The following is a 24,806-nucleotide window of genomic DNA, read 5'->3' as shown; positions in this document are numbered from 1 at the left end:
GGGAGGGGGAGCATGGCTGCAGGGACAGGATGCCAGAAACACCACAACCCAAAGGAAACCTTTATTGGGGACTCTTCAGCCACTGAACAGAATATGGCATTTCTTACATCTTCCTCTGCGCTGGGGCCCCGACACATCTGGAGTCCCCAAAACGCATTTCCAATACCTCTGTCTATATACAAATACATATATCCACAAGCAGGGACAGGGTTACAGGGGGACCAGGTCCCAGGGCAAGGGGTGCTCAGCGTGGGGGGCTGTGCCCACTCTGAGCACTGAGGGTGGAAGGGAGCAGGAGCCAGACAAAGCCCAAGCCAACAGCTGCTGCTGCCATGGCAAGCAAAGGCTGGTGGAGGGCATGCAACCACCACAGCAGCCCAAACCCACTGACTGTGTAGTACTGGACACCCCAGAGCCCTTTCCACCCCAGCCCTCAGAGCAGCAGGGACAGGGTCTGCTCCAGCTCTCTGGCACAGCTCAGCAGCCAGCGGGCTCTTCCACGCTGGCCATTGCTCCTTGCCCTGCACGGGCCTCACGCCACAGGCAGGGCCTGCTGGGCCTTCACCTGGCAGGAGACAACACATGGCAGTGAGGAGGAGCAGTGCTGGGCCCTGGGGACATGGACATGCTGGCTGAGGACACAAAGGGAGAATGTGTCCCTGTGTCCCCCACACGTTTCACCCAGCTAGCCCTCAGCGCTCCGCTCAGCACCGTGTGTGTGCCAGCCGTGTCCATCCCCAGGACATCAGGACCTGGACACCCACCCCTGTCCCACACCGGCCCTCAGGGCAAACTCACCTCCAGGTTCGTCCTGGCCTTACGCAGCACACTGTGTGTCCTGGCCACTGCAGGAGAGAGAGGGGCTCAGCGAGGTCCCTGTGCTGCAGAACCACCTGTGGCACATGGGGACCCGGCCAGCTTGGCTGTGCCAGCAGGGCACGTACAGTGAGTGACGATGAACTGCTCCATGCTGTCCTTGAGCTGGGCTGTGCTGCGCAGCCGCCTGGCCGTGCTCTGCAGAGCATCCTCCCTCTCGGAGAGCCGGGCCCGCAGCGCCGCGATCTCACCCTGGAGCACCTGCTCCTGGCACGGAGGGGTGTGATGAGCAGTGAGCCCCTCCCCGCTGCCCCCCGGTGCCCCCGGTGCCCCCGGTGCCCGCTCACCTTGCCCTGGTGCTGGGCGGTGCTCACGGGCAGCGCAGCGCTCCAGAAAGCAGCGAGGAGAGACACGCACTCCTCCAGGATGCCGTGCAGGGTGCTGGCGCTGCCCCACAGGTGTCCCTGCCCTGTGCCCGTCCATCCCTGCGGGAGAAGGGTGCGGGAGCAGGGGCTGCCGGGGCAGCCGCATCCCGGGGAGCTCGGCCGGGCAGTGCCGGCAGCCTGCCCCGGCCCGGAGCCCCCCTGCCTCCCGCTGCCCCCGCCCTGCCCACGCTTTACCTCCTTTCCCGGGGCCGGCCCGAGTGCTGGGCGTGTGAGACACATCAGCTCCCGGGCCAAGGCCTTTCCCTGCGCCATGTGCTGCTCCAGGGCTCGGTACGTGTCCAGGCGGCCGACGACGTGAGCCCCCGGCAGCCCCTCGCCCTTCCTCAGCAGCGCGTCCGCCCCGCGGGGCTCTGTGGAGCCAGCGGGGGCAGGTGAGGAGCGCTGCCCGCTCCCCTCGGCACCCACCCCGGCACCCGAGCGCCCTGAGCTCTGCCCGGCAAGGGCGCTGCCAGCAGTTCGGCGGAGCCCAGCAGGCGGGCAAGGCTCTGGTACCCACCGGCCGTCCCTCGGAGCGCCGATGTGCCGCAGGGCGGCGGGGAGACGAGGGGAGCTGCCGAGTTAGTGCCAACATCACGCACTGGAGGAGATGGGAAGCAGCCTGGAACAAGAAACAGCTGAGCCCCTTTAGATCCATGTGGCTCCGTGCCTGGGGCTGCTGGGGTCCTGCACTGTGTGTGACCTGCAGGGTCACAGGACACAGGGGAAGTGTCTGGGGACACCCAAGGGTTGCAGAGGGGCCAGGCACCCTCTGCAAGAGCAGGAGCTGGGCAGGGATGCTGTGCACGGGTCCCGTACCTGCTCGTGTCTCAGCAGAGGGGCCAGGGAGGCTCTCGTAGACGAGCAGCTCCGCACGCAGGGTCTGCAGGAGCAGGCGCTGCTCCTCACTCTGCTGCTGCAGGAGCGCCACCGAGTGCTGCAGCCTGCACAGGTGACACGAGTGGGTCCGGTGCCAGCCATCCCTCCCCGTCCCGTGGCCCCAAGGCCGCAATGCCCCAAAGCCTACCTGTTGTTGTCCTCCTGCAGAGAGCGCCGCTCGTCCCGGAGCTGCCGGACGCTCTCTTGGCACTCGGAGAGCTCCTCCGCCAGCCTCCGCTGCTTCCCACGCCTGTGGCCCAGCTCCGCCTCAGCCTCCCGTGCCCGGGAGCAGGCAGCCAGGAGTGCCTCCTGCAGCCGTGCCAGCTCTGGGGACAGAGAGCACGGAGCTGTCACCGCCACCCCACTCAGCCGGTGCCCTCTGGGGCCCAGCCCCAGGATGCTGGCCCAGCCCCACCTTGGGAGAGGTGGTCACGCTGGAGCTGCAGGGTCCTGTTTTCCTCCTGCAGAGCCTGGTTCTCCCTGCTCAGCTGCAGCCCCAGCTCCGGTGTCTGGGCATAGACATCACTGGGTAATCCTGAGGAGGGGAGCGGTGCTGACCCTCTGTCCACAGTGCCCCGTGGTGCACGGGGTGAGCAGAGGGACGAGCAGAGGGATGAGCAGAGGGATGAGCAGAGGGATGAGCAGAGATGTGCAGAGGGATGTGCAGAGGGATGTGCAGAGATGTGCAGAGGGATGTGCAGAGGGATGTGCAGAGATGTGCAGAGATGTGCAGAGATGTGCAGAGGATGTGCAGAGATATGCAGAGATGAGCAGAGAGATGAGCAGAGGGATGAGCAGAGGGATGAGCAGAGGGATGAGCAGAGGGATGTGTAGAGATGTGCAGAGATGTGCAGAGGATGTGCAGAGGAATGTACAGAGGGATGTACAGAGGGATGAGCAGAGGGATGAGCAGAGGGATGTGCAGAGATATGCAGAGATGTGCAGAGATATGCAGAGATGTGCAGAGGATGTGCAGAGATGTGCACAGGGATGTGCAGAGATATGCAGAGATGTGCAGAGGATGTGCAGAGGAATGTACAGAGGGATGTACAGAGGGATGAGCAGAGGGATGTGCAGAGATGTGCAGAGATGTGCAGAGGATGTGCAGAGATGTGCACAGGGATGAGCAGAGGGATGAGCAGAGATGTGCAGAGGATGTGCAGAGGAATGTACAGAGGGATGTACAGAGGGATGAGCAGAGGGATGAGCAGAGGGATGTGCAGAGATATGCAGAGATGTGCAGAGATATGCAGAGATGTGCAGAGGATGTGCAGAGATGTGCACAGGGATGAGCAGAGATGTGCAGAGGATGTGCAGAGGGATGTGCAGAGGGATGTGCAGAGATGTGCAGAGATATGCAGAGATGTGCAGAGATGTGCAGAGGGATGAGCAGAGGGATGTACAAAGGGATGAGCAGAAGGACAAGCAGAGGGTTTCCCCCAGCAGCCCCAGCCCCATGCAGCCCCATACCGCTGGCCTTGCCGGTGGAGGCCAGGCGTTGCTCCAGCTGCTCCCGGAGCCGGTCGTTGGTGCAGATGGATTCCTCCAGGCGCTGCCGGAGGTTGCGGATCTCCAGCAGGTGTTCCTCCAGCAGGTCTGCCCCTGCCACAGCCACAGGGGCACAGCTCAGGGCAGGAAAGGCCGTGCTGCCGGATCTCTCCCAGCTCCCCCAGAGGCAGGAGGGATGTCCCCGTGCCCTCTGCCACGGAGCATACCTGTCAGCTTGTGGCCGGAGGGGTACCCCGGCGGCAGGGCCCCGTAGGGCAGCTGGCCCGGCGGGGACACGTCCCAGAGGCCGCGGGGCTGGGTGGCCCCCGGGAGCTCAGCCAGGCCCTGCCGTGCTCCGTGTGGGCAGAACGGGGCTGGGGCTTTGCTGCCCTCTCCAAAGGGGCCCAGTGGCACTGTAGGCTTTGCTGGTGCCATGGGCAGTGTCACGCCTGCACACACAGGAGGAGAAGGACGATGAGCAGGTAGGAAGAATGGGGCAACACACTCCCTCCATCTGCTTTTTTCCCCCCTCTTGCTCTGACCAACAGTGCAGTCCGGTGTCCCCCGTGGCTGAGCTCCTGTCCCAATCAAACCTATTCCCTGTGAAGAGCAGGGGCTCTCCCAGGACTTGATGATTATGTGACACGAGGGGGAGGGTCTCAGCCCCACTCTACACACAACAATTTAGCAAATCAGCCTTTTCCTAGAGGAGCTGGGATATGCCAGTGTCTACACCCAGGGCCAGTGCCATCTCTGGCGGGGTCCCTCCAACCCACCAGATCCTCTCCGTATGTCCCCAGTGTCCCCCAGCCACAGCAGAGGGACCCGACCTCAAAGCCACAGCCCCGAGAAGAAGGAGAAGCTCAAGGGCAGGACATGCAGGTCAGAGAGGGTGGGGGATGATGTGTCCCAGCACAGCATGTAGGGCAGGCAGGACCAAACCCAACAAGAGGCAGAGTGCTCACTTTCTCCCAGCTGCCTCCGGAGCAGCTGCAGTTCCTGCTGTGCCTCAGCCAGGGAACAGACAGAATTCCCACAGCAGCCCAGGAGTGTTGGGGCCGCAGGAGGAGGGGGCCCGGCAGGGAGGAAGAGGGACAGCCCAGGGGCCAGGGCAGGCAGGGGGGCACTAACAGGTTTGGCCAAGGAGTCAAAGTGAAGGCCTAGAGACAGGAGAGAGACACAGAGAGGTGTTACTGTGGCTGTGGCTCAGCCTGGCAGAGAGCCCTCCTCCCTGGGGACCCCGGGAAGCCAATCCCTGTGTCCAGAGGCACCGGAGCTGTGGTCCCTGGTCACCGTGCAGTACCTGTGTGTTGGGCGGGCTCCTCGTGGCACTGGCTGTACTCGCTGGCCACGTCCCCATCGGAGCAGGGCTCCAGCCCCTCGGAGGTGAAGGACGAGCTGCTGGCAGAGTGGGATGACTCCGAGGGTGGGCAGCTGCTACCTGGGGACTCAGAGCGCTCCTGCAGCTTCACCTCCAGGCTCTCAATCACCTTCTCCTTCTCCTGGAGCTCCTGGCTGAGCCTGTGGACGTGGCCCATCACCAGGTCTGACCTCCATCCCACAGCCCTTTCCTACCTGGTGCCCCACATGCCATGTGCCACGAGCTGCCCATGGGGCTCCCCATCCCCAGAGCAGAGGCAGCCCCAGGACATTCACCTGAGGCAGAGACCCGAAGGGCACTGGTGATTCTCAGGGTGCCCATGCCAAACACATCCCACAAACCCTTCCCTGGGAACAGATACCTCTGTGCCAGGAGTTCGTGACTGGTTTTGTCCTCCCCATCTTGTCGATCTCCTGAAACAGCAAGCCAGGAAAGAGCCAGTCAGTGTCTCCATGCCCCAGGATGCCTGGTCCCACACAGAGCCATGGCAGGACAGGACAGCCCAGCTCTAAGCAGGTATCTCCCATGATGTGAGAGTGTCTCCTGCTCTTCACCCATCAAAGCATCCCTTCCTGACCCAGCACAAACCCATGGCATCCAGCCCCGCTGCCCCCCAGGGGTACTCACTGGTGCCCAGCTTGTCACTGAGCCTCTCAGCCAGCTGCCTGCCCTGGGCCAGCTGCTCCCTAAAGCCCTGGCCCAGGTAGTAGTCGATGTCAGTGCCACGAAGGAGGTCCTCGAAGGACCGCAGGGCGTCCCGCAGGTGCTGGGCCAGGCTGCGGCTCACGCCACGGCCCTCCCGCAGCATCTGCCGCAAGTGGGAGAGCTCCCGAGCCTGGGCCTGGATCAGAGAGTTGTATTTCCTAGGAGAGATGGGCAAGCAGGCTGTTCACAGGGCAGCCAGACTCCCTGAGAACACAGCAGGGATGAAGTGCCGTGGAGGGGATCTGCGCATCATCCGCTGCTGGGGCTCTGCCCCGCCACACAAACACCCCAGGCACCTGCCTGCAGGGAAACCGTGCGACAAGGAGCCACCAGGCAGCTCCTGGAAACCCCAGCATCTCCCGTCTGGAAACCCCTGTGTCCCCCAGGGCCATACCCTGGCCAAGTGGCAGATTGCAGCTCCTTGGGCAAAGAGGCTCCGTGCTTGGCTGCGGGCAGCTGTGCCTCGAGCAGGGCGACGCGGCGCACCAGGCTCTGCAGGTCGCGGTGTGCCCGCAGGGCGGGTGGGCACAGCGTGCCGTGACCGTCCGACTGCCAGCCCTCGTCCTCGTCCGTGAGGCTGTGGGCCGGGGACGCCAAGGCCTTGGGAGCCGGCTGGGGCCGCTCGGCACCCGAGGTGTAGCCGCTGGTGACAGAGATGGAGCGGGCACGGCGCTGCAGGCTCTGGATCACCTTGTTGGCATTGAGCAGCTGGGCCTTGAGGTCCTGGATGTGCTGGTGCAGGGCCTCCACATCCTCCAGGGCCATGGTTTTTTGGGCAGTTTTGCCTGCTCTGGACATCCCTGGCTGGCACGGGGAGCCCAGCTCCTCAGGCAGGCTGGTCTCACTGAACACATCTGGCTCCTCGCACTCTGCAGGGAGCACAGGGTGTCACTTCTCTGTGCCGGGTGGGCAAAGCACAGGGATGCCCCGAACCCTGGCTCTCCTTACCAGGGCTGGTGGTCTCGTCACGGTCAGCCTCGGTCTCGCTTCGCCCGCAGGTCTCATAGCCCAGGTCCTGGAAGTCCACCTGCACTTGCTTGCTGAGCTGCTGTGTCTGAGGTTCACCTGCTGGGCAGCGCCATCAGCTCAGGGCCCCCGGGCAGGATTCAGCAGCCCTGCCCCACTCCCAGCACGGTGCACAGGGCTCAGAACACACCCCCAGCCCACCCTGGCTTTACACTCACGGAGCAGGACGTGGTACTTCTCCAGCTGCTCCGCTTGTGCCCGCACCGTGGCCTCCGAGGCAGCGAGCTTGTCCTGCAGCTCCTGGCACTGCTTTTGGCCCTGAGCCACCTGCGAGCGCAGCTCAGCGCCCAGCCCTGGCCAGCCCCCGCCGGGAGCCGAGCCCTCCACCTGCCGGGGAGGAGATGCGCTGTCAGCTCCCCATTCCCACCCTCATCCCCGTCTCCACCTCCAGCCCGGTTCCCTGAGCACTTACACGGCTCCCGTCCCCTCCAGCCGGGCTGCCAGGGCAGGGTCTCTTGGCCGTGTCCCCCTGGGACCGAGCCTCCAGCGCTGGGCGTTTGGTGGGCACGGGTCCCCTCTCTGCCGGGACCCCCGGGCCATCCCCGCTGCCTCCGGCCGGGCGCTCCCCGGGGGAACTGCGGCTCCTCCGCTGCAGCCTGCGGGGCTCGGGGGTCAGAGAGCCCAGCCCAGGCTCCTCCTGCTCCCCGCTCTCCAGCAGCGACGTGGCTTCACCCATCCTCTCCTTCAGCTCCGCGTTTTCCAGGCACAGGCTCAGCATCGCCTTCCTGGGGGTACGAGGCGCAGTAAGGCCAGGCACGCAGGGTGTCCCCTCCGGCCACTGCCGGCCCCAGAGCCCCAGAGCTCTTGCCTGATGTGGGAGACAGAGGAGAAGCCGGCTTCCTCCAGCTGCGCCTTCAGCTCCCGCAGCTCCTCCTCAGCCCGCAGCTCCCGTCCGGGCACGGTGCCTGCCGGGCTCCTGCCAGCGCCCCCCTGCTCCTTGCGGGCCCGGGGGGTGCCCTGGAGGCACAAAGACAGGGGTGACAGGGGTGACAGGGGGTGACAGGGGGTGACAGGGGCGTTTCCTGGGGGCTGGGGCGCACCTTGGCCATGGCACAGTGCCCAGCCCCGTTCCCGGCGCTGCCCCACTCACCTGCTGGGTTGCCAGGCCACGGGCTGCCTCCTCCTTCATGCTGTCGGTGAAGTTGGTGCTGCCGTCGCTGTGTGAACCTGCGGCCTGACCTAGGGGACAGCACAGCACGGCAAGGCGCTGAGAGCAGCGGCGCTGGCAGCGCTGCCTCTGTCCCCTCCTCCCCGCCGGTACCCACGGCCACTGCGGGCAGCCCCGGGGCGGGGGTCCCGCTCCTGGGACACTCCCGGCTGGATCAAGGCTTCCCTGCTGTCCCTGGGCGCTGCCAGCCCCTCCCTGCACACTGGAGCCATCAGTGAGGAGGGGACAGCCCCGGGGATGCTCCTGCCCCATCCACACCTTGTTCTCGCTGCCCTGGCGGACAGGGCCGGGCAGCAGCCGCCCGCAGGCACAGCCGGCAGCAGCAGCACAGCCTCGGGCAGGGAGCCTCGCTGCACCTCCCCAGCCCGCTGGGAGGATTGCGGTGAGCACCCCACTGCTGCCTGCCCAGGCAGGAGCAGCCACCCTGCCCACAGTGCCCGAGCCGTGCTGCCAGGCAGGCCTGGGGCTCCTTGCAAGCCCCGTGCTGGCTTTGCGGAGCTGAAGGGACACTTGTGTCCCTACTGCAGCTTGGGCGGCGCCGGGGTCGTGCTTTTCTGCTTGCACACAGCTCTGCTCCTGTCCCCTTGGTCCCCTTGGTGCCAAACCCTTCGTGAGGACTCGAACCCCTTGGGAGATGGGTGTATCCCCAATCCCTCTTCTTCCCAGGGGGAGAGACATTTAGGCAGGGCCCAAGCTGTCCTCTAGGGCTGTGAAAAGCCGGGCTCCACAGCTGGCTGTGCACCAAAAGAGAGATAAGTGCTTTGCCTGCAGACAAATCCATCACCATCAACTCTGGAGCTGCAGGGCAAGGCAGAACACAGAGCAGGGGAGCACAGAGAGATGCCAAGCTTCACTGGTGAAGCCAGCAGGGATGCATCTGGCTCTCAGGAAGAATAGCTGAGGACCAGCAGGAACGTGTCTTGCAGCAGGGCAGGCGTTTGCACAGGGCACTGTGCTCATAGAGGGGACACACTCAGGAGAGCCACGTGTGCCAGGAAGCTGCAAAAATGTGGGGCACCTCACTGCTGAACCTGGGGACACACCACCCTGCACAATGCAGGTGTGGGCCCACGGAAGGAGCTGTGTCCCAGGGAACAAGGACAGCCATCCCTGTCCCAGGGAACAAGGACAGCCATCCCTGTCCCAGGGAACAAGGACAGCCATCCCTGTCCCAGGGAACAAGGACAGCCATCCCTATCCCAGGGAACAAGGACAGCCATCCCAGCCCTGGGGAACAAGGACAGCCATCCCAGCCCCAGGGAACAAGGACAGCCATCCCTGTCCCAGGGAACAAGGACAGCCATCCCAGCCCTGGGGAACAAGGACAGCCATCCCAGCCCCAGGGAACAAAGACAGCCATCCCTATCCCAGGGAACAAGGACAGCCATCCCTGTCCCGGGGAACAAGGACAGCCATCCCAGCCCCAGGGAACAAGGACAGCCATCCCAGCCCCAGGGAACAAGGACAGCCATCCCAGCCTCAGGGAGCAAGGACAGCCATCCCAGCCCCAGGGAACAAGGACAGCCATCCCAGCCCTGGGGAGCAAGGACAGCCATCCCAGCCCTGGGGAACAAGGACAGCCATCCCAGCCCTGGGGAACAAGGACAGCCATCCCAGCCCTGGGGAACAAGGACAGCCATCCCAGCCCCAGGGAACAAGGACAGCCATCCCAGCCCCAGGGAGCAAGGACAGCCATCCCAGCCCTGGGGAACAAGGACAGCCATCCCTGTCCCGGGGAACAAGGACAGCCATCCCAGCCCCAGGGAACAAGGACAGCCATCCCTGTCCCGGGGAACAAGGACAGCCATCCCAGCCCCAGGGAACAAGGACAGCCATCCCAGCCCCAGGAACAAGGACAGCCATCCCAGCCCCAGGGAACAAGGACAGCCATCCCAGCCTCAGGGAGCAAGGACAGCCATCCCAGCCCCAGGGAACAAGGACAGCCATCCCAGCCCTGGGGAGCAAGGACAGCCATCCCAGCCCTGGGGAACAAGGACAGCCATCCCAGCCCTGGGGAACAAGGACAGCCATCCCAGCCCTGGGGAACAAGGACAGCCATCCCAGCCCCAGGGAACAAGGACAGCCATCCCAGCCCCAGGGAGCAAGGACAGCCATCCCAGCCCTGGGGAACAAGGACAGCCATCCCTGTCCCGGGGAACAAGGACAGCCATCCCAGCCCCAGGGAACAAGGACAGCCATCCCTGTCCCGGGGAACAAGGACAGCCATCCCAGCCCCAGGGAACAAGGACAGCCATCCCTGTCCCAGGGAACAAGGACAGCCACCACGGGGAAATGCCGGTCTGGGAGCAAAACGCTCAGCCACAGCTCTAAGAGGCAGCAGCAGCGCAGGAAGAAGCGGCTCCTGTAGGTGGCTCTCGGCACAGCCAAAGCACAGCCCTGTGAGCCCCCAGGGACAGAGCCCGCTGGTGCTGAAGCAGCCAGGGACAGCACTGAAGGGTGAGGGGATGCAGACCTGGGGGCCACAAGGCTCTCAAGGTGGGTCACCACGGCTGAGGGACCACGGCAAAGTGACCCACAGCTGCTCTGGGAACATGAGAACCAGCTCATGTGGTTGTTGCCTTGTGCCAGGGCACAGCATCCCCACTTCTCACCACTGCCCACAGCTCCCTCCCAGGGCTCCAGGGCCGAGGAGTAAAAGGGAGTGCAATTCTCAAGGAAAAGCAACCCCAAAACCAGCTAAAACCAAGGGGCAGACAGGAAGCTGGTGCTGAGGAGCAGAGATGTGTGCACGCAGGGCAGCTGTGCCCAGGCTGTGTTCCACACACACCTGAACCCATCACAGCAGGAGCACACCAGGCTGCTCAGCTCTGTGTGCCACCAGCACAGCAGGCAAGAGGTGCAGCCACAGCTCTGCTTTTCCAGGCTCCTGGGGCTTTCAGCCCAGCCTGAAGGCACACAGGGTTAGTTACATGCTTGCAAACTGGACAGGGATCACAAGCCCGGGACACCCAGCTACAGCGGCTGCACAGGAACCTCCACACTGCTGGGAACGAGGCACAGGAAGCCTTGGGGAAGTTCAGAGAGGGAGGAATGGCAACACACAGAGACAGCACAAAGCACTGCAGAGTTTGACAGAGGGTGATCTCAGGCAGGGAATGCTCAAGGCTGTCAGGGATAAGAGGAGGTGTTAAAGAAGAGGCCAGGAAAGCTGGGACACCCGAGCCCAGGGTAACACTGCCCCTCAGGGACACTTCAGAGCAGTGATGCTAACAGAGGCAGGGACAGATCTACAGCAAAACAGACACAGGTGGAGGAGGGAGATGCCTGAGCACCAGCCAAGGCTCCTCTCAGGCCATGCCAATGGCTCTGGGCTGGCTGCTGGGCTCCAGAGTACCCAAGGGAGCAGCTGGGCATCAGTGCCAGGATGGCAGAGGGAAAATGGAAAGGTAAGAACAGGGCCACAAAGGCTTCTACCAAGTGAGAAGCAAAAGGATGGGGAGAAGAATGATGCTACAGAGAGAAGTGAGAGAAGGGGAATGAGATGAAACACAAGAAAGGAAGAGCTAACAAAAGCCAGAGCTGCCCAGCAGCTCCCAGCTGTGTCCCTCCAATGCCTGGGGGAACTGCTGTGTGCCGATCCAGAGGGGCAGTGCTGAGCTTCTGCTGCCTCCCAGCCCCAGGGCAGCAGCAGGGAGAAGCCCCCAGGGCAGCAGCAGGCACGGGACAGGCAGTGCCAGCTGAAGCAGCTGCAAGGAGCCATGCAGCAGAGCAGGCACAGGGCCAGGTGCTCAGCCCAGCACCACGGAGCTCCTCTGCTCCGCCTGCCCCTCGTTCAGCCGCCCCAGCAAGCACAAACAGATGCTCAGAGGTGATTGAGTACTAGACAGCAGATCCACAGCCCGCTGTGCATGGGAAGCCCTGGCCAGTGGAAAGTTGTTGCTACTGTTTTTCAGCTTTCACACAAGCTCCCACATTCCCAGAGGAGGTGGAAGAGGGCCTGGAAAAGGGATGCAGTCAGTGGTGCTGAGGGGGCCAGAGCCCAGCACCTCAGAAATGGGTCCTGCCCATGGCCCAAGGGGCACATGAGCATGTAAGGGACATGTGCATGTATGAGTGAGGGGGCAGACCCAGCCCAGACCCTGGGAACAGGGACACCCTTCAAACCATCTGTCAAAAAGAGGAGGAAGCTCTCTCTCCTCTGAAGGCACTCACAAGTTAGGCTGAAACAACTTAAAATTAGGAAAAAAAAAAAAAAAAAGCCAGTCAGTAAAATTACCAACACTGGAGAAGGATTTGGTTTAAGCATAAACTGAACTGCTGGTTCTACACTCAAGTCTTGTGTAAAAGGCCCAGGCAAGTGTCCCCAGGTCCTGAACTCTCTGTCTCTGGAACAGACTTTTCCATGTACACTGTCTCCCTTTGGGCCAGCCACCATCAACCCAAGGGGTGGATGTCACTGGGTAAGAAAAATGGTGAGGGAATACAAAAACTCACACTCATGCACTTGGGAGAGGATAGAAAACATCTGGTGTTTCCTTCAGAGATAGGGAATCTTTATTTGGCCCATGGTGGTGGGAAGAGAAGGGAGATAGAGGGGAATAACTAAAATGGAATGATTTGAATGTGCAAATACATCAGTGGCCACCAGGGTGGGTCAGACAGGAACGTACACGAGACACAGGTGGATTGCACTGATCGCCGTTTCCAAAGCAGCTCAAAAATAAAACAAATAATAATAATAGTAATAAAAAAAAAAGCCCCGCACCATGGTTCTATCGTACCATCACTCAGTACCAAAGCTCAGAGTCAGTGAGACGGGTTAGTGAACCGTTTCCGTGGCGGGCGGGCGAGTGCCAGTGCTCAGAAGGCATGCTGGGGTAGGACTCTCACACGCCCCTGTTCCCCACCTCCTATGGCGCCCTGCGTCTCCAGCCTGCTCAAACACTCCAAGCTTCTTCCAAGAGCTTCTTCCAGCTGTCCCCGCAGCTCGTGGACCCCTTCCAGCTCCACCTGCAGGGCGTGGTCTCTCGCAGAGCTGAGCGACAGGCGGCACAGGAGGGAACAGGGTTAGACAGGCTGCATGCTCCAGCCCTCGGGGACACCGAGCCGGGCACAGCCCCGGGGGCTCCCCAGGCACCTCCTGCCTCACCTCCAAGCACAGCCACCCCCAAAAAAGGCCCCTGACCATGGCAGGGGCCTCAGAGTCACAGCTGTTCTGCAGTGCTTTCCCAAGCACTCCACTTATGTGCTCCCTTGCTATCAGGTAGCTCAAATATCCCAGAGGCTGCAGCCCTGTGAAGGGCAGGGGATTAAATCAGGGGACAGGCAACTGCCTGGATAAGCACCTAGAGGGATCCTTATCAACCCAACAGTTGGCTGAGAATTTGACAGCAGCCTCTGAAAGATGGCCAAGAGTGGGTGGGAAACTGAGTTGGGAAAAGATAAGCTAAGGACCAGAGATGGAAATCCCATGGTAAATAGGGGGAGTTTAGGGAGCCATTAAAGCTGGCCACTGCAGCCTCTTTGAGGGAAAAAGGCAGCCTGAAACTTGGACTCTCAAAGCAGCATTTGGCTGATCCTTTGCCTAGATCTCCTCTTCCCCCACTGAAAACTCTCAGACCTGCAGAATGATCCCTGCTTCAGGGACTGCCCCATGGACCAGCCACGCCTGCCCTGGCAGCAGAGCAGGGCAGCACAGAGCCCAGGCAGCCTCACTTACGTGTCTGGGTGGGTGTGAAACTTCACCAGGCTGCCATAGAGCTGCCTCTCTGCCTGGAGAGCCTCATTTAACCGATTCCTCTCAGCCACCAGCCCTTCCAGCATCAGTAACAACTGCTTGGAGAGAAGACACAAGGTGCAGCTCTTAAACACAGACAGAAATCAGAGGAGGTATCTAGCTGTCCCTGAAAAACTGGGGGTTCCCTTTCCTCTCTTCCTTGTGTCCAATGTCATCCCTGGACTCCCAAAAGACTCTGCCCTTTGGGCAAGTGCTAAAGAGAACTTCTCCTCTGTATTCCCACAACCAGCTTCCAAGAACAAGCACATCCTGGCGTATCCAAAGGCTGAAAACAAAGCCCCACACCTGAGCACCAGCAGAAAGACAAACACATCCAAGTCTGCCTCACTGGCACACTACCTGCTGCCTTCTGTTTCCAGTAGCCTCCTCTCCCTGGGACTCTGCTACGGCCACTTTCTCCCGAAGCATCAGCACCTCTTGTGTCAGCCTTTCCATGGCTGGAATTTCTTCAGGATCCACCAGCTGCATCTGCAGATCCTGAAACCCAGCAAACAGCAGGAGAGCTCAGTGAGGAAGGGATCAGTAACAAAGACAGCTGGACCTTCACAAACCTCCCCGGAATGCAACTGTCAGAAGTTTCCAGTGTTTGGAAAGATCCAGGTCTTCCAAGAAAAAAATGCCAAAGCACCAAGCATGGATTAGGCACAGACCACAGTGCTCAGTAAGAACCAAGGAGGGACACAAGAAGGGTGCATTCTGATTAAAGGACTTGAAGGAGAGTGTTTGGTACAGAAAGAGCAGAACTCCAAGTAAGAAGAGTCTGGGGGTTTGCCAAAGGAACTCAGAGAGCTGTAGGCAACAGCAACCACAGCCAGCCAGCCACACGGCTCTGAGGATGTGGGGGACAAAGAGACTCCTCTGCAGCCTCCCCAGGTGGAACCCACCCTCACCCAGCCTAGCACAGCATCTCACCTTGATGAGGTCCTCTTTCATCTGGATGGTTCTGGTCAAGGACTCGATATCCGAGGCCTGCACCTGCAGCTCCTCCTCCTGTGTGGCCACGACAGACTGGAGAGCAGTGAGTTCCCGCTGCAGAGGGAAGAGAGGCACGTCAGAGACTTCTGAAAACCAACATCCCCCTGCCCCATTTCTCTCACTGGGAGTACCCTCACAACAGTAGGGTCCAAAACCTCCAGTAAGGCACAGACCTAAGGCCTCCCAAAAGCAAAGGAGATCAGTACAGGCTCCAGCACAAGCTCACCCTGCTTTCCCTTTCCTTCCTTGCCATTAGCTCCAGCTCCTCTTTGGCATTGACAAGATCCTTCTCCAGTTCTGCTGCTGACATTGTAACTGCAAAGACAACTTGGTTACTGCAGGAGCACCAGGTGCCAGCTCAGAGCCCAGACCACACACAGTCCCTCTCTGGCATGACAGGGCCCTGCTGCTTGTGCTCCCTATCCCACCGTGTGATAGTAAAGGCTCTTCTTCCCTTCTTGTTTCAACAGCAGCCAAAAGCAGCAGCAACATCACAGGCCTGCTGTCCTACCCCTGGCAAAGATCAAGTGTCCTGGTCCCAAGGCAAAACCCAAAACAGGTACACTTGTCTCAGCTCAGCCTCCAACAAAGTCAAGAACTCTCCAGTGGACAGCATCAGATCTTGAGTAGAAACACCTCACCTCGTACCCAACAGCAGCAGTAAGTTCCTTTACTCCCATCCTCAGACATCACCCAGAAGAGAGGCAGAGCTTTATTTCAAAATTCTCTTGTTCAAAGCTCTCTACTCTTCCACAGTTTCATGTAATGATTCTCCCATAGCAGAAAGCCCTGGTCATATGTGGGGACCTGAAAAGAAGCTGTCCCACACTCACCTCCCTCTGTCCTGCAGCTGCTGTCCTCCTGTGGGGATCCAGCAATGACTGTAGCTCCACAAGCTCTTTGCAGTATCTCCTGAAAACATAAAAGTCTGCAGGTTTGCATTTTCATGGGGAACACACAGCTTCCCCAGAACTCCAGGACTGCAGCAAAGCTGTTCTGTTGACACCTCTAAAATGTGGAAAAACAATGAAGGGGATATAGCCAGGCAGCAGGAATGAGTGAATTGCACCCACAAGTTGTATGTGTGGGGAAGAGGGCACTGGCCTTGTTTTAATTGGCACTGGGAAGCTGCTGGCAGCAAGTGTCTTCACAGCAAAGATTAAACAGGTTTCACTCAATTGGCAGCAAGACCATCTTTCAACTGAGACTCATCTTTATCTCAGATGTGGCCCAAAGAGACCATGCAGGAAGGAAAACACATCCCTGGAAGTGTCTAAAGCTGGGAACAGAAACCTGTTTACATGTCAGCTCACCAATAAACCATTAACAGCTGCTCAAGTAGGAGCCATGGCATATGCAGCCTTGGAGCTGTGCTCAGCCTCAAAGGGGATTTTAGCAAAGCTGCTTTAAAAATACCAACTCCAGTTGTGGAAGAGACAGCAAACAGCCAGCAGGCTCTGCCAAGAATTAGTGAGACCTAAATTTAGCTCTCTTGTCCCCTCCAGAATGTGACAATGTCAGGGAGGGGATTACAATACAGCAAGGCAGCCCATCCCAAGGAAGGAGTGGGTCAATGCTGCAAGGTCAAAGGGTGGATGTCTTTCATACTCTCATGTGCCCCAGGGATTCAATTACTGCTCCATCAAAACAAAAAGAGACACTGAGTGACAAAGGCTGATGAAATCAATATCAGAACATTCAGGCAACATTCCTGCTCTTCAGTTTCTTCTCCTCCTATAGGAAGTCTTTTTGGTAATCCCACTTTCATTTCTATCATTCTCTGTGGTGCTCTTCTCTCCTACTTCCTTCTGTGGCCATCAGTTCTTTCTGCAGCCCCAAGGCCACACAGTGCATGATTCTTACTTGTATGGGTTGTTTGTCCTGCTTCAATGGCCTGGCACCAGCTGACTGGGTCCCAACAGGGTCCTTCCCCAACACGTGCTGGCGCAGCAGCTGTAGCTCACAGCTCCTTTCAGCCAAAGCCTGTGCCATCTTCTCTGCAGCCACCTGATTGAGGGGGAAAATTAGGGATAGGGCCATGATCAGGGGATCCTGCTCCCTTTTCTTCCTTAGAGACTAAGGGAAACCATCTCAGTATTTATCTGTTGGTGGAGACTCCAAGAGCTCTGCAAAGCAGCCTGGCAGTTACTGTTCCTGGCCACTCACACCCACCCCAGTGCAGCCCTCCCATCTCTGCTCACCAGCCTCTCCTGTACAGAGGAACATGTGGAACAAACTCCTCTGGTCCTCTCAGCCCACCACCCAGGGGCTGCTTTTTGCTTAACAAAAGTCAGGGTCACCCACCTCAGCCTCCCACTGTGGCACTGCACAAAACTCACTCTGCTCTGCTGCTCCTTGGTGCTCAGAGCCTGCAGCAGCTCCCGAATTTCAGCATCGTGCTCCATGGTTTGGCGGTTCCGGTCATTGAGGAGATCCTGCAGCATCTTCTCCTTGTGCTGGAGACGCAGGCACAGCTCCTCTGCTACCTCACTCTGCCCGGGGCCCAGCTTGCACAGCAGAGTTGCTGTAAGCTCCTGAGCAAGGGGAAGGAGAGAGACTGGAAGTTGTTCAAGGACTCTGCAGCCTGGGTGTAGCTGAGGGAGCAGTGTCAGCAGGCACAGGTATGTTCAATGCCAAAAGCAGCCACCCTCCAAACGCTGAGCACAGCTTCAGGTGAGACAGGCAGCAGCCTCTGCTTTGGGACCACTCTCTATGGACAAACTGGCTGAAGGCTCAGGAAGCCAAGCTAAGGCCTTACCTCCACTTCCTTGTTCCTGTCATGCAGGCAGGTCTGCAGCTGTTGGATGATCCCCTCCTGCTCCTTCTGCCTGCTGCCAGATTTGGCCTCAATCTCCTCTTTGAGCCAGCGGAGGTTTTGGCAGGTTGCTGAGACCTGCTCCAGTTCCAGGGTTTTGGCTTTCAGGAGGCTCTCCAGGCTCTGAGTACCACAACACAAGCAGCTCAAGCAGGGACAGAAACTTAATTCTGAATTAAGCAAAACTGGAAATACCAGTCTCTACTTCTAGCAGAGTCACACAGATTCACCCATCTGCTCCAGGTGTCCTCTATGCCCGGCCCAGAAACAAGAGTGACCCAGGAACCCGCCCCACACACGAGGCCAGAGGAAGCCAAACACCAGCAGAAACTCTCCCCAGAGCTTTCAGAGGAAGGTGTGTCTAGCCCCACGTCCCCACAGGGCAGGCTGGGCCAGCACTCACGTGGATGGTGGCCTCGTTGCTGGAGAGGACGGTGCGCAGCCTCTCCAGGTCGCTGCCGCGCTCCCGCACGGACAGCCGGAGCCGCTGCAGCTCTTGCTCCTTCTTCTCCAGGGCACAAAACTTCTCATCTACTGCTCGCTGTGGGACAGGGGGGATCGCTCAGCACGGCCTGATGGGGCTCTGCAGCCAACACTCCCTGCGTGCTGGACTCCAGCTCCCCCTGCCAGAGGGGCTCCTCCCAAAGGATGAGCATGCATGTGGTACCCCAGGGGTCAGCCTGGGGCTGGGGATAACCCAAAGGCTGAGCCTCAGGGACAACTGGACCTTGCCTACAACATGTGCTCACCTCCAGAGCAGCATCCCTGTCGCTGACACGCTGCTGCAGCTTCTCCAACATGGCATTCATGGCTGCAGGGCTCTTCTCCAAGCTTTGCTGGCATTGCAGAAGCTCCCTGGACTCCTGGAGATCACACACACACCCCTCTAGCACAACTGACAGTACAAAAACCTCCCCCACCCCCAAGAGCAGCACAGGGCAATCAGGGCCCTCCACCCAGTGCTTGCTCTAGCCTTCACATTAAGGCTGGTAGTGCCAGCACGTGGGGCTGGCTGTCTAACACCTGCCAGGGCTCACCAGGCATTGCTGTGAGCTATGTGAATACCTGTGCCTTATCCCTCACCTTGGGGGCCCAGAAGCCTCTCCTCCCTTCAAAGGGCATGCATGAAAGCCACAGACAGACTTTTGCATGACCAAATATCAAAGAAGGAGGATCAGGGACTCCATTTAATTATGCTCAACTCAAGATCTTCCTGCATCTCACCTGCAGAAGCTGCTCCTTGCGAGCCAGCTGCTGAGTCAAACGCTGAACTCTCTGCTCCTGGGCCTGCAGCTCACGGCTTCTCTCCCACTCCAAAGTCTGGAGCTGCTGAGCCTTGTCCTGCAGCTCTGCCTGCAGCTGTTGTACCACAGCACGCAGCTCCTGCAAGGAAAAAGCACATCCCTTGGAATCCAGCCCTCAACACAGCCATGAACAGTGGGCCAGTCTGAGGAAGGGCTGTGGGAACAGCTAAAAAAGCTCTGCAATGCTACAACTTCCACATCTCAAAACACACTGGAACAGTGTTTGAATCTATTTCATTGCCCAGGGTATCCATCCATCTAAACCATTTGCTCTGGCCACAGGCAGAGCTTTAGTCAATCACAGCTAAGCTGTGCAGCAGGGACATGAACATCACAAAAAGAGATGGGACACTTGCACCAGTCAGTGATGTACAAGTGACAACATACCCACTAATCAAGGGTCTTTGCTGATTGTTAATCCTCAGCTATGACACTGAGGAGGCTGGAGACCACGTGTGATGAGGGGTTAGGAAAGTGTGCCCAGTCTGCTGTCAGCAGAAATGATGAACAAGAGCAGAGTACTGACCACACCAGTGCTTCTTAGCTGTGTAAACCCAGAAACTTCCAGGCTAAGTGCCTGCCATACCTGATTGTGTTTCCAGGTTGCCTCTTTCTGCTGCTCTTCCTCGTGGACTGTGGTCTCCAGGAGCTGAGTTGCTCTCTTGGCTTCAGCCAGCTGATGCTCCTTCTGGCGCTGAGCTCTCCTCAGCTTCTGCACCTCCAGTTTGGTGCAGAAAAGTGCGTTCTGAAGATCGAGCGGTGACATCTGCTGCTCCTGGGGTGACAGTGGGCTCTCTGACACCTACCAAAAAGCAGGGTTCAGAGAAACTCACAGATTTTCTTCCAGGACACATGCAGAATGACACCTGATGTATTTGAGGCTTTCCAGGACATACCTGCAGCTGTCCCAGATGGTTTCTGTGTAACATGTCCCGCAGCTTGGCCATGGTCTCGTTCTGCCCTTCGATGATGTGGTACAGCTCCTCTGTCTGAGTCCAAGCACAAGGAGCCCAGTCAGTGGCAAACCAAGCACAAACTCTCCCATCCCAAGCCTCCAGCCTGGATTACAACACCTCAGCACCACGTGAAAGAGACTTTGCAAGAAATAATTTACTGAGATGCAGGATGCCAAGCAGTGGCTCAAGCATTCCTTTTCAGCCACTGCCCACAGGGCAAGCACAGCTCCCTGTTTTGCTGAGCACCACCCTGCCCACCCTAAGCTCTCACCTTACTCTCTTTGCTCTTCAGGGCCTCGTTCAGACTCTGGATTGTACGATCTTGCCTTTGTGATGTTTCTTGAACAGATTTTAATTCGAAATTCAAGTCATTCAGCTTTTCCTGTAACAACTGAGGACAGAAATAGGTTGGGTTTATTTAATCCGCTTAATGCTCTGTGTAAACATCCTTAAGACTCCCTCCACTCCTTACTCCATCCAGCCCTGGTGTTGACCACATCGAGATCAACGTGGCTCCCTCTAGAGTCTGTAAATACGTGTGGAGCTGGGTGGAGACCGGTGAGTAAACACAAAGGTCCTTCACGGGACTTATTGCAGTGCTTCTGCTCCCTCAGCTGCAGGGCAGAGGTTTCAGGCTTGAGTTCACAGATCATACTGCCTCCCACATACTCCCTCCCAGTTTCTATCATTTGTCTCTGTTTCCACAAAAGGAAAGGGGCTGCTTCAGCCCAAAATCCTCCCAAAAATCTGGAAGGAAAATATCAGCATGAAGAAGCTACACATTCACTGATCAAACCAGTGGATTATTTAGCACTAAGTTCTGGTTTCAGCACAAAAGAGCCTGGCCACTGCCAGCACAGCTGCAAAGCAAAGGGGAGCCTCTTACCAGTCTCCATGGCTGGTTTACAACCTGAGAAACCTCTGACACTCTCACCCTAAAGAGAACACCACCCACTCCAACAGTTTCAGGACAGTTTGCTGCTTTCACCATAAAGCTCATGACACAGAACATGTTGTGCAGTTAAACAAGTGCTTATTAGTGTTTATAAACATGCTGCCTGTTGGCATTCTCAAGGCTGGATGATACACCTCTTCCCAAGACTCAACTTCTGAGGGAGCTGGTGCTGCCACATAATTTCCTTCTGTTGTTCATTAGTTTACACACCTGTCCTGTTATCTCTGAGACACTCCCCCTAACCTGTTTAAACACTTCTAGCTGCATTTACTGGGCCTGGGATCTCTATTTCCATCAAGCTTTGCAGTCCAGGCAGCTGCAGCTGACCTTATGGCCATCCCTAGATTTAAATAAATATTCCATCCCAATTTTTTTCCCCACATTTAACCTGTTTTTCCAGAGGATATAATTTACCTTAGAGTTCAAGAGCATAATTAAGAACATATAGCCTTCTCAACATGTGTTTATGTTGATCTGCCTCAAGAGAACTCAGATACATGTTTCTTTCCCAAGTGTTTAAACAGAAGTAAAACCAGGATACCCCCTACATTGATCTCCCTTGCTTCTTGAAATAAAATTCAGAAATGAAACCAGGGCTCCCTCTGTCCTACACCAGGCTCAGCCCAGGCAATACAAGAGACAGGGAAACAGCATCTCTCCTTCACCAGCTCCTGGAAGGCTCACCAGGCAAATGGAAAGTTCTTTCAAAACAATGACTTCCAAAATTAAATACAGAAAATTAATTTATACAGCCCAGCTGCAGGAAAAAAAAAAGAAAAAAAAAGCAGTAAATGCTTTTAGTTGAAGCTGGCAGACAACAGCACTGAGAATCACACACTGAGAAGTGCAGCTACCTGCCTGCAGCCCAGCCAGGAGACACCCTCTGACACTAACCACATCAGACTCACTAGCACTGGATGTGCCCTTCGTGAAGAAATACCTTGTTGGCAGCTTCAAAGTGCTGGATTTTGCCCTGCAGCTCTGCTGCACGCACATCGGACACGTGCTCCCCTGCTGCACCTGGAGCTGGCTGCTGACGTTCATCCTCCAAATTCTGAAAGGAGAAAAACAGTAAAAAATGAGAGGATGCCTCAACTCTTGCACTGGCTTCTTCTCTTCAGCTGTGGGCCATCACAGACCCTGCAGCACGGGTTTAGACACGCCCCATGTGCTTTTCTAACTGGCTCTGATCGATCATTCTGCCCGTGTCTCCTGCCTGGGTGCAGGCTGGCACCTGGCAGCTCTCTGCCTCATCTGCCACAAGTGCCCCAAGGCTCTGACTGGGCTCCCTGTCTCTCCTCACTGCTGCACCACGAGCCCAGCAGCTTGTCTAGCTCTAACCACTGCCTGTGGGGTAATGGTGGATCTTCTCCCCACACCCAAGCCGTATCCCTGAAACCTGCTCTCCTCCCCCTGTGCCCTGCTGGCATTTTATGAAAGCTTCAAAACCTCACTGAAATGGTTCCTGTGTTCTGCTGAGATTCTGGGTCTTTATCAAGCCTGCAACCTTCAATCCTTCCAGCCACGACTGAGCAGTCATCCCCTGCCCTGAACCCCTGCATTTTTGATTTTCTGGGCTCTCCTTCACCACTTCCCGTGCTCCAGCATCCACCCTGTGCAATTCCTTGCAGCTCCTCAAATAGGAGCAAATTCAGTGCCACAGCTGAGATTATTTTCATGACACATACCCATTTATTGGGAATGTAAACAGCCTACTTTGTGACACGTGGCCTGCCAGAGCCGGCTGGCTGAGCACAACACTAATCCCTTGTCATCCCTCCTTACAATTTTGCTGCCTCCCGCCCAGGGAGTTAACTCCTTAGGGCAGCACTCCATCCCAGCCACCCTCAGTGCTCCTTCAGTATTCCTGAGTATCATCAGTGACACAAGACTGACTGCACTGCTGCCTGCTCCAGGTGGGAACCCTGGGAAGGGCTGCAGGGATGCAGCACAGAGGCCATGGAAACGTGGCAGGGCTTTTTGGAGCACACACACCAACACCAGCAGCAGCTCCAGGCACTGCAGCACAGCCAGAACAGTCAGTTCCAATCAGCCCTGGCAGGCTGAATCCTCATCCTCAGCAGGCACAGAAACACTGTCTGTAAGAAGCCAAGCAGCACAGGGGAGCTCCCTCAGATCTGTGCAGTGCCTTTCACAGACAGAAGTAACACCTCCCTTTACCCTGATGTTTTGTTAGGATTTCAGTGAAAACTCACAGTCGTGGTGATTACAAATTTTCTCTGCCAGAAGGCTTTGGATGAGACAGGGAGAGCTGCTGGAATGTGCCACAGCAGCTATTTTGAAATAAGGTTGATTAAAACAAGAGGGGGGGAAAAAAAGAAAACAGATTTCCTCAATTTTCACATAAAAAAAAAATTTAAAAAATGTAGGAAACCTGGTAATATCTAAAAGCAGGGAGGAGAAAGGCAGAGCCAGCTCCAGAGTCCAAAGTTCCAAAGTCCAAGCTGCCTCCCTCGTGCCTCCCTGCAGCCATGTCAACTTCTCCAACATCAGCATTTTACTGCCAACCTCTCCTCAGCACAGCCCCAGCAGTGCCAGCACACGCTGACCCCAAGAGAACCTTCTTTAAAAGATAATAATCAGGGCATTCTCTGAGCCTGCCAAGCTCAGGCTGCCCAGCACAGTGGGGAAGAGCCTGGCTGTCAGGAGGGCACCTCACAAAGGCTCTGCTGGTGCCACTTCCCTGGGGCTGTGGTGGGAGAGGGAATTGTTGGTTCTAGAAAACCCCTGAGAAGATGATCCCTACAAGGATGCTCCATACATTTAAGGAACAGAATGCTCCATAAATTTAAAGAACTGCAAAAGCAGTAAGAGCACTGTAGTCCTATATATGTTCTAGATATTTCTTTCATATTTATGCTCAGGAATCGCTGGACAGCAGCAGCACCTGACTTACAGGAAAGGTGTTGCTTTTATAAACCAAAAGAAAAATCATTTGTGCAACAACTATTCATCCTACTAGCTGCATCTGCCTCCCCATTTTTGCTCTTAAAGCCATCTGAAGGATTAAGCCCTTCCCCCTTCAGCCAGACCCTGTGCTCAAGAGCTGCTGCTGCCACGACAAGGAACAGGCAGTAAAAAAATCCCGCAGGATCAATTCCTGGCAGGGCCAGGTCGGATGGCAGAGGCTGGAGAAACTCCTCAAAACACAGTTCCTAGATGAGGATGGCCACGTGTGACACAAAGCCAACCTGGAAACAGGGCACGCTGTTCAGAGAAAGCCCATTTTTATCCCTCACACACCCCCCCAGCAGTGGAAACCATCAGCAAATGACACGATGCCCTGGTTCACATCCTCAGCCGCCGGCTGCCTTTGTGCTCCAGATGAAAACAAGTTTTTCTACGTTCGTTCCTCGAGCAGGCTTTCATGGAAAAAAAAGCACCCAGCTCCGGGAAACGCCCGAGCAGATGGGGCAGCAAGTAGCCGGCTAAAGAGGAAGAGCAACTCAGCGCTGCCAGTTGCCATAGTAATAAACCAGCATTTTCCTAATCCCCCAGGCTACCTACAGCATTAGGCAGCACTAAGGCTGCTAATGGGAATGCAATTAGGCTGACATGGATCTTCCTGAATTGAAGCTGACTGAGGCCTTCTATTCATTACGGAAAGGGGTAAAGAAGTTACAAGTTCAGCTTTTTGACTGAAGACTAAAGAACATTTCATTAAAGACAGACAGACAGAGGCAACCTGGAGCTAGGACTGCTATCAAGACAGGTACCAGCATCCCAAAAGCAGGAGCTTTCAAGCCCTCTCAGCAACACCTGCCGCTAATTGATAGATCTTTTCAAAGGATCAGAAAATAAACCTATTATCTTGAATACCAACCCTAAAGTCATCCTCTGGCACAAATCCACCTGCAAGGAAAACACCTTTTCCTCAGGGCACACGCCACAGATGCCTGGGCGGCTCTGCACGTTGGGCAGAGAGGCAGGCGTTCCTCACACCCCAACCATTACGCAGGCACAAAGAAAACACATCTGCTGGAAAACACATGCCCAGAAGCTTAAGATATTCCCTTTGGCTGTGGGTAAAAGCCACAGAGACTTCAAGCTTCAAGACATAGTGAAAATGGTGTTTTCTCAGCAGGAAAATGACAAAGAGCTTAGACCCACCTAGCAGGCTGCATTGTCAGGGAGGGG

The 24,806-nt window shown here is 57.2% G+C and overlaps 1 protein-coding gene across 28 annotated transcripts in view; it reads right to left on the bottom strand.

Moving 5' to 3' along the window:
* Nucleotides 1-45: 45 nt before the first annotated feature.
* The window catches only part of PDE4DIP (phosphodiesterase 4D interacting protein), a 36,614-nt gene continuing 11,853 nt past the window's right edge, over nucleotides 46-24,806 (bottom strand). For 9 of the 28 annotated variants that reach the window (XM_086842294.1, XM_086842293.1, XM_086842298.1 and 6 more), the window contains 16 exons: nucleotides 21,589-21,702; nucleotides 19,965-20,084; nucleotides 19,634-19,726; nucleotides 19,324-19,539; nucleotides 18,658-18,816; nucleotides 18,183-18,296; nucleotides 17,837-17,974; nucleotides 17,377-17,556; nucleotides 16,958-17,152; nucleotides 16,482-16,625; nucleotides 15,452-15,530; nucleotides 14,845-14,933; nucleotides 14,556-14,672; nucleotides 13,983-14,120; nucleotides 13,566-13,678; nucleotides 12,378-12,881 (listed from right to left, as the gene is read on the bottom strand). In XM_086842294.1, coding sequence (XP_086698420.1) covers nucleotides 12,707-12,881; nucleotides 13,566-13,678; nucleotides 13,983-14,120; nucleotides 14,556-14,672; nucleotides 14,845-14,933; nucleotides 15,452-15,530; nucleotides 16,482-16,625; nucleotides 16,958-17,152; nucleotides 17,377-17,556; nucleotides 17,837-17,974; nucleotides 18,183-18,296; nucleotides 18,658-18,816; nucleotides 19,324-19,539; nucleotides 19,634-19,726; nucleotides 19,965-20,084; nucleotides 21,589-21,702 — 2,184 coding nt within the window. In that variant the 3' untranslated portion in view covers nucleotides 12,378-12,706. Of the gene's footprint in view, nucleotides 566-798; nucleotides 846-944; nucleotides 1,084-1,163; nucleotides 1,613-1,758; nucleotides 1,942-2,057; nucleotides 2,183-2,265; nucleotides 2,444-2,532; nucleotides 2,653-3,587; nucleotides 3,720-3,832; nucleotides 4,055-4,570; nucleotides 4,766-4,908; nucleotides 5,127-5,347; nucleotides 5,400-5,613; nucleotides 5,850-6,085; nucleotides 6,561-6,639; nucleotides 6,757-6,875; nucleotides 7,045-7,129; nucleotides 7,443-7,525; nucleotides 7,675-7,807; nucleotides 7,897-12,377; nucleotides 12,882-13,565; nucleotides 13,682-13,982; nucleotides 14,121-14,555; nucleotides 14,673-14,844; nucleotides 14,934-15,451; nucleotides 15,531-16,481; nucleotides 16,626-16,957; nucleotides 17,153-17,376; nucleotides 17,557-17,836; nucleotides 17,975-18,182; nucleotides 18,297-18,657; nucleotides 18,817-19,323; nucleotides 19,540-19,633; nucleotides 19,727-19,964; nucleotides 20,085-21,588; nucleotides 21,703-24,806 lie in introns of those variants that run through there. The other 19 variants (XM_086842282.1, XM_086842286.1, XM_086842288.1 and 16 more) reach the window with 9 other exon arrangements.

The sequence above is a fragment of the Cyanistes caeruleus genome, chromosome 9 (genome assembly GCF_971803275.1).
Source record: "Cyanistes caeruleus chromosome 9, bCyaCae1.hap1.1, whole genome shotgun sequence".
Lineage (NCBI taxonomy): Eukaryota > Metazoa > Chordata > Aves > Passeriformes > Paridae > Cyanistes > Cyanistes caeruleus.
This window is presented reverse-complemented; position numbering and strand designations above follow the sequence as displayed.